At 45.7% G+C, this 15,328-nt stretch overlaps 4 protein-coding genes across 4 annotated transcripts; 1 reads left to right on the top strand and 3 right to left on the bottom strand.

The window, feature by feature from the left end:
* Positions 1-4,718: 4,718 nt before the first annotated feature.
* On the bottom strand, positions 4,719-5,284 carry PHALS_13431 (uncharacterized protein; the record flags this gene model as incomplete). Its single annotated transcript, XM_024729186.1, has 4 exons — positions 4,719-4,753; positions 4,824-4,898; positions 5,053-5,125; positions 5,216-5,284. 4 exons carry the CDS (start codon positions 5,282-5,284, stop codon positions 4,719-4,721), a joined length of 252 nt encoding a protein of 83 aa, XP_024579588.1.
* Positions 5,285-6,395: 1,111 nt separating this feature from the next.
* On the top strand, positions 6,396-7,587 carry PHALS_13430 (uncharacterized protein; the record flags this gene model as incomplete). The annotated part of the gene is made up of 4 exons (XM_024729185.1): positions 6,396-6,808; positions 7,211-7,328; positions 7,385-7,451; positions 7,574-7,587. 4 exons carry the CDS (start codon positions 6,396-6,398, stop codon positions 7,585-7,587), a joined length of 612 nt encoding a protein of 203 aa, XP_024579587.1.
* A 1,550-nt stretch (positions 7,588-9,137) lies between these two features.
* On the bottom strand, positions 9,138-10,614 carry PHALS_13429 (uncharacterized protein; the record flags this gene model as incomplete). The annotated part of the gene is made up of 7 exons (XM_024729184.1): positions 9,138-9,207; positions 9,407-9,462; positions 9,529-9,748; positions 9,833-9,879; positions 10,293-10,360; positions 10,439-10,450; positions 10,581-10,614. 7 exons carry the CDS (start codon positions 10,612-10,614, stop codon positions 9,138-9,140), a joined length of 507 nt encoding a protein of 168 aa, XP_024579586.1.
* Positions 10,615-12,571: 1,957 nt separating this feature from the next.
* Positions 12,572-12,800, bottom strand: PHALS_13428 (uncharacterized protein; the record flags this gene model as incomplete). Its single annotated transcript, XM_024729183.1, has 2 exons — positions 12,572-12,682; positions 12,762-12,800. The coding sequence occupies 2 exons, from the start codon at positions 12,798-12,800 to the stop codon at positions 12,572-12,574; spliced, it is 150 nt and encodes a 49-aa protein (XP_024579585.1).
* Positions 12,801-15,328: the final 2,528 nt, after the last annotated feature.

The following is a 15,328-nucleotide window of genomic DNA, read 5'->3' as shown; positions in this document are numbered from 1 at the left end:
TCCTCTATGAGGCCCACGACACCCCACTCAGTGGTCATCTCGGTCGTGAGAAGACGTAAAGCTCGGTGGGTTGCTACTACTGGTGGTCAAAGCTGTACGAATAGACGAGCACCTATGTGCACACGTATGAGACGTGTCAAAGGGTAAAACCTTTTCCGAATGCGGGCCAGTTTGCTGGTACCCTCCGGGTGTTGACAATCCACGATTATGGAATTTGTGTTTGGCCTACCGAAAGACTCGGCGCGCGACACGGTTGAGCAAGATAGCTCATCATGTGGCGGTGCTGTACACCAACGACGGTGTCGGTACAGCGACGCGGTTTGTGGATCGTGTCTTTTGACAAAATGGACTCCCGGAGTCTATCGTCTCTGATAGAGACCTCGCTTGACTGAAAAGTTCTGGTCGACGATCTTCAAGATGCTGGACAGCAAGTTGAATATGTTAAAGCGGACCATCCGTAGACCGATGGTCGAACTAAGCGCGTGGATCACGTCGTTGAAGCCATCCCTCGCAGCGTCTGCGGTGAGACGCCGAAGCGCTGGAGCTCCATGCTGCCACTCGTAGAGTTCGCTGCAAACAATGCAGTGCATTTGTCTACCGGCTATACGCCGTTCTACGTGAGCGAGCTCGTTTATCCTCGCGTCCCGCTGACGCCGTCATCCCATGGCTCAGGGCGTGGTGGGGGAGGAATAGCTGGCTAGCTTATGTCAGCCCCTCACTGCTGACTTTCTGTCTTACAACACGTTTGCGATGCGATGGCTCACAGCCAAGACATGCAGAAATAATATGCAGACGGAAGAAGCAGAAGAAATTTTGAAAATTTGAGGTCGGAGACCTGGTCTTATTAAATGCGAGAAACCTTCCTACCCATGCAATTCCTGCTGTTTATAAGATGAAGCTTCGTCCATGGTTTATTGGACCTTTCAAGGTTGTGGCCAAGCGGGGCCTTGCATATACGCCAAACCTTTCAAACGTATGCGCGCCCACCCGGTGTTTTTCGTGAACTTGCTTAAGCATAACGGGAAAGTGAACGCGGAAGCGTCGATGCCGGAGCGGCACCCATAGGCGCTCGACCACCCGGAAGCTGGGCCAGCGAGCACGGACATCAACGATCTTCATCTCCAACGGCGCCAAGCGTTCCACCTTCGCATAAAGCGACGCGTTCGTCTGCTCAACGGCTAATTGTCGCTCCGACAGATCGCGATAGCACTCAACGTAAGGCAGCCGGCACAAAGTGCTACAAGCTCTCTAGGTCTTCCGCACAACGGTATGCGACCTCTGCATGACTCTCAGCGGAGTTCTGATCGCGACAGTATTTGTCCTCAAGAGCTCGAAGATCATCGCGTGTCACCGGACAGCGATCGACCAATTTGTCATCATCTCTTCTCGACGAGAACGGTGGTGTCCTCTATTACGTGAAACATCTTGTGGGTCGATGTCGTCGCCAGAGTCAAACCCAGTATATAGCGAAGTGGCGGGGATAACCAGACCCCGAGAACTCGTGGGAGTTTGGGGTGCCACCTCCGCAAAAATGCCAGACGTCTAGGACGCTTATGATTCTGAGAAATCATGACGTTCCGTGTTGTCGTACACCCGCGCTTCTCGGCAATAGCCAGGGAAGCCGAAGGGCCATGAGCTGAGCTCAAGCCATGGCCTTGAGCCGCTGCATTCGTAGACTCATCCGTGATGAAGACCACAGAGCTCGCAGTAGCGTGAGGGATCAGCCCATACGTCGCAGGGCGACAATCCGAAGAAAGTCGGCGACGCGCCTTGAGTTTGGCAAAAATAAATCAAGATGGCGTTCCACGCGCGCGTCTACCTCCTTGTAGCTCAACTGTTAGGTCTACAGCGAGGAGAATTTCAGATTACCGCTGCACCCATCGGTTAAATAGCTCTTCGTCATCTGCAGCGGTTTCTACAGAGGCGAGCACTACAGGAATCGTTCGCATTGCGGGTACAGAAGCGCCTCCTCTGTGAGCGCGAATTCGAGAGCGGTACGTAACCAGTGGGGTGTATCGCGGAACCAAGAAGCAAGCTCGCAGAGCTTTTAGTTCGTCAAGCTCGGCTCGTGTAGTGGCTGTGGCCCGACCACGTAGATGCCCAACGATCGAGTGATCGTGTCCTGCGCTTATATAGCATGATTCGCCGAGTGGAAGCCGTATTCCACACGACGGTCTAGGACCGACTGTTGATGTGCGTGCATAGTCGTCCTGCGCGCAGCATCCAGCTGCTGTCTCTGTGCTTCGTCTAGGTCATCGGGTGATACCACTTCCCTCGGAAGTTGAGAGGTCAGGGAACGGACATAGTGTCCGGGAGGTTCGAGCAGGAATCACGTCGCGCCTCTGGCGTTCCCTCGCCCTCCTCTTCTTTCCATCCTGGGAATGGAGTTCCCGACTCGTAATTGACTTCATCCGAATCCTCTACGTGGTAACCCGTTGCCCGTTGCCCGTTGCCCGTGGCGGGCGCGGTGCGTGGTGCTTGGTTGTTGAGTGCTTGGGATGCGTCTACTTTGAAGCCGCGGACGTGCAGTCCGAAGTTGCACCGCGTGCAGGAGACGAAGAAGGGTTCTTTCCGCGGGCACTCTTGGAACCAGTGAAGCTGGGTGTGTTTCATGTTCTAGACACAGGGATCATTGAGCAGAAAATGCATGTAGAAGGTCCTGGGGATGTAGAGGTGTCTTAGACACGCGAGCGTCGTACAGGCGACAATTAAATTTGAATTGTGGGTGTTCACAATTTCGATGGGGGAGAGTATAACGGGACTTTACATACCTTGGTATGAAGGAGTGGCTCACAATAAAGGAGTGACCATACAATGGTGTGGCTACACCTTAACAAGAAGTCAGTACATGGCTGGACTGCCAGTAGTTATGCATTTTAATAAGGTAATACTTTAATTTTGGAAATTATATAGATTTAGATCTTGACGGCTTTCCGCAAATAAAACCAAGAAATACAGTTTACATCTTGAAAATCAAAGAGTAAGCAGATTGCGATTTCTACACTCGTACTGGTTTTAAGTATAGAACGATGTCACCGACCTTAGCTTAGCTTCCTCTAAGCGAAAGAGCTAATGCTAAACGTGTCTGTGTACCGTGGTGTTGAGAACGAGACTCTCTCACGATGGTTAGTCGAGTTGTCTGCAGCAATCATTGCAAGATAAGTGCGAGACTCTTTGCAGCAAGTGTTGTTCACGAACTCCATTTTTGTGGGTCGTGCGAAGAGTTGGGTGTATGGTAAGCGTTTGGCCAATTTAAACTGCTTTTCGAGCTACGAAAACTTCAAATTCGAGCTAGAGAAAGCGCTTGAACCACCGCAGAGTAAGTTCCGTCAGAAATATTAATGTGTTAGTACCGATGAGGTTGATGCCTTTTGGTGCATGTGACTCGTTACAATACAAATTTCTTTAGTATCAAAAGTAACAAACACGTATTTATATTTTCTATTTCCGTTGCAATGTATGAGCAAACTAGATTCTAGCCGCTCCCTCTGCTTGTTGAGGGACCTATCCTCGGTGCGGTTGTAAACGTAAATTCGTTGGCTCAAAGCCTAGTCGCGCAAGGTGCAAGTCAACCCTGTTGCGCTTGATGACCCTAGAAATGTATCAGACTCGCTGGCAGTATGCTGACGCCGAAGGCCGAAATATAAAGTTAGATTTTTGGTAATTCATTGTGCCGTTTTATACTGTGTCGTATGACCACTCGATGCATATTCGCATTTTCAAAGCTCCACAGCCGTGTACGGTAAAACTCGACATTTTGTTAACACATCAAGTTGAGCTCTCATGTAATACCCTATGTTTTCAAATCTACTTTACGAGCCATTATCTACGGCATGTAATTTCCCGACTGTTACTATGCGGCGTTTCGCTTCAGCTGCAAGTCCGGCTTAGTGTATATCCTACTGGCAGCTACGAGAAAACATACTAACTTGTCGGCAATTTTGTCTACAATTAAGTTTGTCGAAAAGACACACAAACCAGCAGAAGCAACTTGCGTGAGTGTGTAAACGGAGATCAAATCTTATAAGAAGTCCGATTGATTTGATCGAAAAATCTCAAATTTATGCCCCATGATCTTGCAGGCGAAATTTTCAGCTCAGGTGATATAAAAATCTGAACAAGCCATCATTAACACAAGAAGTAGATCATCAAGCATGATTTGTAGACATACATATGTTGGATTTGAAGGTAGTGAATACAGTAATACTGTAACTCAAGAGTCTTGTTTTTTTTTGCAGATTGAATCACGACTTGATCCAAGAACTGTAGGTACACAAGGAGATAACGGCGATACCTTCACTTTTCATTAAGACAATAGACGGTATGTGATCACAAACGTAAGTTATTAACTAATGTTACGCACGCACGGTAACATGAGGTTTTGCCGTGAAAGCCGTAGTTTATATTTATTTGGCAAGAATGAGTTCTAGACCCTCGAAATCAGCACTGGCGTAAGGGTGCAGAGGTAGATGTCGTACTCAAAGTCGCCACTGATAGGAAACGCTTGGTATGATGGATATTAAGCTAGTTCCGCAACAAAAACATGAGAAATGCAGTAGCAGTTAAATGACTGTCCTTGAGCTTGTTCTCATGCCACAGTAGCTTCAGACTGCGAGTAATTTTCGACCTACTGCGCAGCTGCATTGTATCGTGCAAGCACATCATTGGCTTCGTCGGTCTCAGTCACTCTATTTTGGTGGTCTCACCGCGTTGAATGACTATGGGCAACCGAATAAGCATTGATCATCGCTTTCTAGATGCGCAACAGCTCACAACATTGTTATACGAAGTGTGCAAGAAATATTTGCAATTTTCGATCCTACTTTTTTGTATGTCTTTGTTGATCAACGTGTGGATGGACGCTGGGAAATTCAGTATATGTAATGGTGAATCACCTCCTGAGGTCGATGAAGTATAGTTTAGACTACGAACGCAGCGTTCTGCCGGCTGTCTATGCTGGGGTTTCACCGAGAGCTGGTACATGTACATGTGTAACAGAGGATTTGTAGTGGAAGACGCTGTACCAAGTACCACCAGTTTAACGATTTGCACTCTGCTCTATAAGCATGAGTGACAGACAAGCAATTAATAATTGATACAAAAAATAACTGCACAAAAGTATTGTCTGTTTATAAAGTTGGTGCTCGTTGGCATCAAAACACGTATCAGATCAAATTAAAGACCCAAATTTTTGTATTGGATTGAAGATACGTACATGTGCAAGACATGTCGAGTTTCGCCAATCTCGAAATGAATGCAAATCGCGGCGACCGTCCACACTCATCTGTTCGAAAGCCAGCGGCGCACGTACTGTTGTATGCAGATGATCCTAGACTGGCGTGGCCACTACGACACGATGCGGCACTTGTGCGATACATGCATTTCTAGCGGCGAGATAGCACACGCCAGGTGCTGGTGCTTATTTTGGCTTGATTTCGCTTGCCAATTTTATGAGGTTCTTGAAGCAGAAAAGCCATCGTAGAATACCGTTTTATCTGCAAAGCACAAGTCAGTGGGGTAGCAGCACTGACAACGGGTGAACGCATACCTAAAAATTCTTGCGTGTAGTCATCTAGAATAGTATTACAACGTCGTATGATGTTGTCTAATATCATCAACTACGGTAGATCATATTTGCGAGGGGCGGCATCTTCCTGGCCCGTCTGTGCACTCGCACACTTGCGTTTATTAAGGCGATTACGCGCGGGTCGTAGGCACGGACGGGTCAGACAATCGGTCGCGTCAGTGAATGCAGTCCCTCCCCTCACCTTCCCCTGCAATGGCGCCACTGCGGACTCCCTCTTGGACTCAAAGTCGAATCCGGTCCTCATTCCGCGATTGGGGGCTTTGCCGGCTACAGGCCGAAGGATAAGGGAAAACGCACAAACAGCAACTGACGCACTTGACTTCACTCGCGCCCCATTTTAGGTTCTTCTTTACGACAAATACTAAGCTCATAGCCACGACGTACGCAGGCTGGTTGAGCCTCCTTCGTGACCAGGCATCAGCGCTGCACAATGACGCTTAAGTGCTGGAATGCCACGTCGCCGATAAAAGTGCCACCGGTTGATTCAAGTACCGGCGTCGTATTAGCTGCTACCAATGGAAATCAAGCTACAAATCACATAAGCCGCGGACAAGCCACGTCATTGCCGGTACGGTGTCATTCGCAGTCAGATCTTTGGGACAAGGACGCCGTTAACAGACCGAGCAAAAGTGAGACCGATTGCTTTGATGTCACGGCTGCCACCATCGCAGCGCCGTCACATCAAATTCACGCAAGGCCTGCGCTCTGGGTGAGTGGTCGAAGGCGGCATAGTCGCAGCCGTTTACGACGACGCACCGTCAGCGAGAACCACAATAACAGCAACCAAAGCACACATCTAGATGTCTCAATGTCAACTCTTAGCTCATTGCTCCCATCTTCAATCTCTGGCGGTGGAGAACAATTGCGCGAGGCGGCTGCTGCAGCCGTAACCGGTGGCAATCTTAATCAACGACTACGGATTACTTCACCCGACGGCCCTCAATTTTCCGGCTGGGTGCGAGGACAAGCTGCCGAGGTTCAGTGGGAAGTGCTTGACCCCAGCGTCCAGTGTGTGCGAATTGACGTGTGTAATGTAGCGTGGACGGTGCCGACTACCATTGCGCATTGTGTAGTAAATGATGGCACGTTTCGCTGGCGTCGTGTGTATTGGGGCATGCCAATCGCCGAGGGCTACTATGTGAATGTTTACGATGTTACAGAACAGAAGGACCAGACAAACGTGTCTTTGCTAGCGCAGAGCGAGCGCTTTGCCGTCATCAAGTGAGCGGGAACAATTGCAATCACTTCTGATTAGCAACAACAGCGTAGTGTCCTGGTTATTTTTGACGGGCCCTAGTGAATGCAAGTGTGCACCTCGGTTTGCTACAACTAATGCTAGCACGCTCACCGAGTCTCATTTAAAGCTGCGGCTTGAGGCCAGCGCGAAGTATTTAATGAATCTGATCGAAGTCGAGAGTAGCATGTCGGGTTCGCGTGGCTAACAGCCAACATTGTACAATTTCGAAGCTGTTAAAGTCAGTGTAAAGTCAACCATAGCAACTAGCTAGAGACATTTAACAAGAAAAGACTAGCAACAAAAAGTATTGATGACTAAGCGTTAGAGCAGGAACATTTCACATGGCCTTTTCACAAGTCAATTGGAAGAGCCGTTCGTGACAACAGGGTAACGTTGCAGGCGTTGTCGGCCGTTCCGCTTCTTGTGAAGTGCGACTTCAATACAGCGTCGCCTTTCCATCGCTTGAATGTCACTTCTTTGGTGAACACCTCAGCCAAGCGACGAGTATATATATTTAATTGTGAGACCTCTTTGCCGCCGTTCAGTTGCTGTTTTTCCAGGTCACTTGTTCTCGCTATTTCCCGCGAATTAAAGGACCGGCTAAGTGCACAACAAAGACGCGCAAAGGTGCACTTGTTTCGCTGGACTTGACCCTTGCGAAGTCCGGGATATCGGCACTTCAATGCCGTGAAGCAGACGGGGGAGGGAAACATGCTGCCTAGTCTGACATTGATGTGCGTGATGTGCAGGCCACCACATTTAAACATTAACCGTGAATTTCATGGGACTTTGTCATTCGAGAAGCTTCGAACAAGATCCATTGTGCTGGTTTTAAAGATGGAGGTACGCAACTGCTCTCTGGGGCGAGAAACAAGTTTCTACAAATCTGCTTTTTAAAATAATTAAACATTGTTTTCTAATCAATCCTTCTTTCCTGATACCTGCCATATACGACAGAATGACCATCACAGAAGCGGCATACCACGTTGCTGTCAAGTAACGTTCTTGCCATTTTCTAGCAGTCACCGAATAACAGCGCTGGAGATGGGCAATTTTATAGCAAATTTGCAAACGATAGCGTGCTAAGTAGGTGTCGATGATGCCGTTTCAGTATCGAACATCGCAAGATTAAGAATTTGCCTAGACGCAGTAGCATTGTTCTCTTTACAGCCATAGCAACAAGCAGACAAAACAACAGCAATCCAAACCAAATCCCACGATTTTCTAGCGCTGACAATATATCGTTTCCTCACTTTTCTGCTTCTTCATTTATTTTTGTTGAACTACTTTTCGTTCGTCACTTTCTCGCGCCATTCTCCGTGATGACAAATCTATAAATCTTCACTTGCCATAAAAGCAGTGTAATCTTTGATACTACTTGTTGATAAGATTGTTATGCAATCAAAGACTGCAGTGTTTATCTTGATCTACTGCATGTGCCGTAAGCGCCTCACCAGTGGCAGTGGCAGCTTCTGCCAATCACTCTAAAGTTATTGAGCAATTGAGGCACTACGGTCATGCGGTTTATCAAAAGGGGCGGAAAGTCTGGCACTAGATAATCTTTATCCAGGCCTCAGACAGAAATTGTAATTTTTGTAGAAGCGTGACGCAGTACGTTCTGTGGACTTTGTGCGGTGTGCAATGATACGTCATCCCGCTTTAAAGAATACAGTAAGCTTGTCGTCATCGATATCCAAACGTAGACGAGATGGTTCGAATCATTTTTTTGCAGAGATCTCTATTCATGATTGCTGAGATTCAGTCGTTATTTGTAAGACTGAAACCGGGGATTTGTAAACCCTGGGTTGACACAGTGAGATTTCACGACTTTGTTGAAAATGGCTCAAGCGTACGAATTACGCTTTTGTCGACTATACCTCTTATGTATGCGCTCTGATTAAACGATATTTGCCACTCACATTGAGTCAAGCTCTTTTTAAAATAAAACTTCGCTACAATTGCGATGAGATGACAGTAGTCGTTCCGTCGTGTGTCATTGCTTCTTGTTACGTGGCTTTTTGTGCCAATTGATATTGTTATCGACTAATTGACATTTGCGTATCAACTAGTACTATTTTTCAACTGAAATCGCCACAAAAACTGCTTTAAGATTTCAATTCACAACATGGAGTGGCGTCAACCACAGAAAGGCTGTTTGAAGCAGAGTCTCTGATGATGGCAGACCGCAAAGGACATTCAGCCAGAGAAGATTAAATCTGTTGTTTTTCTACTTGTGACATTATCTCAAGGGTAAAGCAGCTGCTATGCTAGAGAAACAACCGTCATGGCACATCCTACGATAGGTTCAAATGGTTAAGTTGACAACAGTGAGTTGAGGTTCTGACCATTTGGCTCCTGTACATATATGTATTCAGTCTCAAATCTGCTAAAAGGTGTTAGACTGCGAAGAAATTTCAATCTATCTAGCATCTTGATTTTCACGCTAATCTAGGTATAACGCCTGCGCTTACGCAAATAGAGAGCTTATTTCATTGCAGAAAAAATAGGTATGTCCAATGGACGAGGCTCAGTGTGAGTATGCTATGGCATCATTATTATATTGCTTGTAACAGGGTACGTACCTCTCGGCAGCACCTTGTAGACCGAATAATGGTTGTAATGGGTACGTACCTCGAACCTTGAGTAAGGAACCAAGGGTAAATTCTAGATATTTGTAAAGGGGTACGTACAGTACTATGCTCACCGTCAATGAAAACATCTGTTGCTTGTCTTTGCCACCAATATTGGCAGGATTAACACGGTTGACAGCTTGATAATCATTCAATTCCAACCAATCACTCTTCGTATTTTGATCATTCTTAGTGTTTTGCTTGATCACTTTTCGTATTAGGATGAAAGCTTCATCAAGGAGCTCCAGACAAGTGCGGGTTCTACCAAGACCTTCTTCGTCGACTCTCACTTTCCTGAATAAGCGGGAAGTGCCACACAGGGTCAGCAACCATTCCGAGCCTCAAGGATCAGTTGTGGGGCCAAAATTATGAACGCACCAGAGGCAATAGACCTCGGCTTGGTTGCGCAAAAAATAGATTAATTTCTGACGTTTCGAATACCGTCAGCGTCGTGGCATCCAGATGTTTCAACGGTGGCAAACCAGCCACTTTTGTCGTATATTTTATTGATTAAGAATTATCTCCCGACGCAAAGTCACCTGTCAAAAATTTCACAATGAAACGATAAGTTCGACTCTTGATTTTGTGTGAATCACTAAGACGGCCTTAAAATGCGTAAATCTCCGCACTCGCCTCCGGCTCTCTCTGTCACCAAGGCTAAATGCCAGTGGCGAATTATGCATGCTTACAATTAGCCAAATACAGCCAAAATCTGGCGCAAACAACAGTTAAAGAAAAACATGGTGCAGAGTAACATTCTCAATTTTGCCTTATTTAGTGCGCTTTACCTGGTCAATGAATATAACCAATACTTATGATACCAGTATTATTCACATACTACGATCAGGATACTCGTGATAAGATCGATACCAGCAACGACTGTTCCGGCTGTGTCTTGCATAAAGTCTGGACCAATTTCGACGATATTATTCTCCAAACTCTTACAAAATATGAGCACCCAAGTCGAACGCTAACAAACAGTACCTGAGTTGACAGCTATACACGTACGCAGTCAGGTGTGTCTTTGGGGGCGAGGAGAACCTGTTCCATCGAGAGAAATGGTATCGATACGGGCGCAGGGAACCAGGCTATAGTAAATTGGCTAAAGCCACTTTCCCAAAGTAACCTGAAGTAAAAACCTCGGACGGCCAACCTTTCATGCGGTATCACCGATATCCTTCTAGAAATTGTCAGATGGTATGGGGTGCTACATGAATGGCGGCTTGTCAGGCTGTAAGACATGCCTTCCAATTCTTATCATCTACTTTCCGTCGCATTTGATGATTTGGACGAGCCAAAACTTTGTGTTACATCAAGCAGATGCCGAGGAGTATGAAAGCGTCATTGCACTCGAGCCTCGCCAGCCTAAAGCGGCCTAAAAAGATTGTACAAGGCGCCACTAGTTTTTTTAAGTTGGTTATTTGACGGGACCTGAAGTCGTTTGTGCTCTATACAAATCATGCGTGATTACGCATAGCGCCACCGTCGCCACATCTCTCGCAGAGAAAGACAGGTGGATATCTTTCTTCGACGATATGACTTATGGGTATTATCTACATATGTGGTGATGGATGTGCTTTCTGGTGCTTTCTGATCGACCAGACAATAAGCTATTTGCATACCACAATGGTGACATCGTGCATTGACGACGCATTAAAGTGTGAGACTCCTAGCTTTCGAAGTAACATATTTTTGAGTCTTAGAAAGCGAGGAGGCGCTGGGTGGATGTCAATTAATTTTAAGCGTTGGCTACGCATTGCTACTGTTTGTTTTGTCCCAAGGTTTGCTTAATCACAAAATGGACTCGTCCGGCATGTGATTTTTTATATTAGGACCTCACGTACGTCATTTTGTAGACCCTGGAAGGTCATCTCGATAAAGAATTAATGTATCGCTGAGCGAGCACTATGTTGTGGTGGATCAAGATGCATAAACGAGTAAGCACTTATGTGCGAACGTGTCGACGGGTAACTCCCTCGCATCATGCATTGGCACCCTGCAGCTGAATTCGGTAGAGCGCTGGCAGCGCATTTAGAAGGCATTTGTTGACCTTTCTTAAGTTGTCGCTGGCTATATTAGCATCGTAGTCTTTGCAGATTGCTTGGGCTAATCGGCTAATGTCAAATTTTAAGACAGCGGTTTTACCAACATAGCTTGCCTGTGGTATTGATCCAGGGTCGAGACCCGCGTTATACAGCCAAAAAAAGGCAAGCAATTTTTAGAGTGATTTGAATCAGATCTAAATATGCTCCTTATGGGCCATCCTCAGGTCATATGAAACGCGCTTATTCGATAGCGCGGTGGAGGACATTCTCAATAGTGCAAGCGATGGCAACATGTTCATAAACATTGATTTTGCATTGAGTGACAAGGTTCATAACTCATATGTTTTACGACCATTGTTAAAAAGCCGTGTTTCCTGACGCTGGGAAGAGTTGATAGCTTTGCTGATGTTGGCCTGGCTAAATTTCAAAGCCAAATAGAGAGTTTATAGATTATGCGTCATGCGCCGAGTAGGCGATGCTGTGGATTGAAAACATACAAGGGCAAGATAATGATTTGAAAGGATAAATACGCATATGAAATTTATATCGGGGGAAAATATATGAATAAATCTCCCTAAATATGCAGTGTCAGCAGTTGCATAAGTGATAGTGACCTCTTGTTACAATTTAAGCTCTTTTCGATCGTTGTGGATTCGGTCAGCCAGGTGGACGTAACCAAGCTACTGGGACCCCGCCCTTGTTATCCATCCAGAAGTGGAGCATGTTGTGTGTTGGAGACAAGTAAGCGCCTAAACAGACCCATGTAACCGAGCTGCCTTCTGCCCTAATGCAACTATCTGGTATTGAAGCGTTTGGAGTTATCGATCCAAATTTAGACCTCTGCAACAGCTTTCGACAAGCAATCGCCGCTTTTCAGCGAGTGTGCGATTAGGTATTCGACGAGGGTCAATGCATTCCATCAACCCAAGAGAAGTCGGTCACGAGAGGCTCTCTTCAGCTTGTACTTCTCGACAAGCGAGGCGAATTTCACCTTCATGCGGAAAGGTTTGTGTTCTCAAGCACTCGCCAGGACCAAAACCGTATAAGTTACAGCGAAGGGGCTACCTTCATTTCAAGAAACATCGTGTTTTTGAGCCCTTACAGCTTCCGTGCCTGTTGTGCACATATAACATACTAAGCGGTAAAGTCGTATAATGCATTGCTCTCCCGGGACTCGGTCATTCTAAGAGGCGTGCATCGAAGGAGGAGACTGACGAATTTATGTAGGCTGTGGGAAATGGAGTCAGTTCGGCCACTCTTACCTGAGACAATTTCGCCTTTCCCAGTAAGAAAATCGTCATGACGCGGATCACAGGGACGTCATCATCCTTAAGCCATGTGCTTCAATAGCAGTTGGAGAAGACATTTTTCGTGCTCTTAGAGCTTACATTAAGGTTATTTGTTGGGTCATAATATGTAACTATAGACCCACCCCTTTTTCTAAGTCTAAACCAGGCATCTAATTCACCGCCACAGTAACAAATTCTACTGTGCTGGGTCACACCACGGTTGACAGTATAAGACATGCAGTAGTACGTTATGGGTCGATTGTGGTGTCGGCAGTGTTCAGTTTCAAGACTTAAGGATTTCAGCCAAGGATGTCTCGGTATAAAACATCTTGTTGTGGAAGCTAATAGTGCTCACACCGACGCCTAGTGCGATTAAAGCTACCGGAACCCACTCGCTAGGATTGATCTTTCTTTAGCGCGGAAGCTGGTAGCTATCCGACTTATTTTGGGACCAGGTTCCGTACCACTCATTACAATATGAGAATTTTTCGGTCAGTAGGGCCTCCTTTCACTCAACCATCACACACCTAATTGGGTGCGGGTTGGCATTGCGGTCAAACCACAGGGGTGTGGTTCCTCGTCCACTTTAATGACCCATCTCCAGCTCATTGATTCGGATCCTATGGGTATAGAGCCAGAAACCTTTCGACCATAGGCTAAGCTACAAACACCTAAGCCAGAGAGTGCGTTTTTTCTTTGCTGATGTAAGTATTCAGGGTAATTGCGCGACTCCTCGGGTCACTTAAAGATAGAAGCGTAAAAAGTCTCTTGTCGACACGAGAACAGATGATGAATATATTGTGATCCGTTTTCTTAGAGAATACAGCTGACTTCAGACTATGATCTGACAACACGTGCTACCAGATGCAACGGGAAATCCGTGTACCTCGCACGGAACGAGCTTTTAGTCTATGAGACTGACAAAATAACGCAAAAGGATTGCTTAATATAATATATCTAGAAGCAAAATTGAGAGCCTGTCAATTGTAGGTGCTGGATAAGTATATATATATTAATGATTTGATCTGGCTAATACATTATTTGAATATCTAACTTATTATTAAACTCTATGTTGTGCAATTATTTCGACTAGAAACTCACGAGTCTAGCGGGTCTTTCCTTTATTAGGTACCGTCTAATCAAGACTACATTACTTTGGTGCTACTGACCTTGGCTCTAAGACCTAGCGACAATGTCGGCAACTGTGTAGTTTTTATGTCTACCACAATACTGAACGTAGTACATGATACATCTGAGTGAGGAGTCATTTGCATATTGTGTACGCCACGCTCAAGTTTGTGTTGCAGAAACAAATATCAAATGTATACATTGCCTTGAGATCTGTTTTAGCTGCTCTGTCGCTTACTGCGAGCTTGGAAGTTCCTTAACCTTCTTCAAACAAGGTTCCGTGTCGCAATCCTAACACTCAGTAAATTCTATGTAGAACATCTCATTGATATCTAAAACCATGATGACAAAAGATAATTTTGCAATAAGCGTTTACTCAGATGATTGCGATACTTTGCAGGGTGATGCCTTTAAATAATGCAACATCTGCTTCTCTGACCGAACATGCAAAAATATTGAGGCATAAAATCATCATGAAAATGAGCTCAAGAACAATTGGGAAAGGCACCCTCAGAATTTAATGCCAGAGCTCAGGATAATTAAACCTTAGCCGATTCGTAATTTTTTTATTTTGACCACAAATCTCTGACAGATCAGCAGGACTAAATGCATGCCTGCAAAATCTATTAGCCTTTTTAGCAAGAAGTTACACTTAAGGCATTGAGTACGACACCGCTGCTTGAGAGCACCTACCGGAATACGTCAAGGTTACGGGACTATGCATGGATGACCGCGGAATAAGCACGCTCTGCATCTAGCTTTCTAAATGCACCTCCCGAAGTATAATTATATATTCTCGCTCACTTCAGTAGATAAAACTAACGCAGGATCTCCCTTCGTGTGCTGGACTGGTTATTCTTAACATGAAATTATCATTTGCTAGAAGACGGGAGCACCGTAGTAAAAATTTGCGGCATCGATACGCGTTGGAATATATGCACAGTAGATAAATATCGAGTCATCTGAGGGCAGGAATGGGGTGAATCTTACATTTTACAATACAGATTGATATGCTCATGATTCCAGCCGTATGACAAAACACTTCGTCGCGCTTAATGTTCTCAAAATAAAAGACCATTCGCACGATTGCGGTCTTATCTGCGGTATGCTCGCAGAAGTGGCTGCTCAGTATGCGAAGTTTTGAAACAACTGAGTAATTGCCCACCCTACCAGGCAATCCGCGCGTGATGGACATTATTGTTCACCCAGCAAAGCAGGCGAAAAAAAGGAACTGTGTCATAAGATTGTGTGCCCTTTTTGCCGAGATGGTGACAGACCCTCATTTATCAATATTTATCGAAATATTTGACTCGCATCAAACCTCCCGCGCTTTCCAAGCCTCTCTTTTTGAAGGTGGGAAGAGAATCGCACTGACCAAAACTAGTTTGCTACGAAACAATTGATAAGTGCAA

The sequence above is a fragment of the Plasmopara halstedii genome, assembly GCF_900000015.1.
Source record: "Plasmopara halstedii genome assembly, contig: Scaffold_658, whole genome shotgun sequence".
In the NCBI taxonomy this organism is placed as follows: domain Eukaryota; phylum Oomycota; class Peronosporomycetes; order Peronosporales; family Peronosporaceae; genus Plasmopara; species Plasmopara halstedii.
This window is presented reverse-complemented; position numbering and strand designations above follow the sequence as displayed.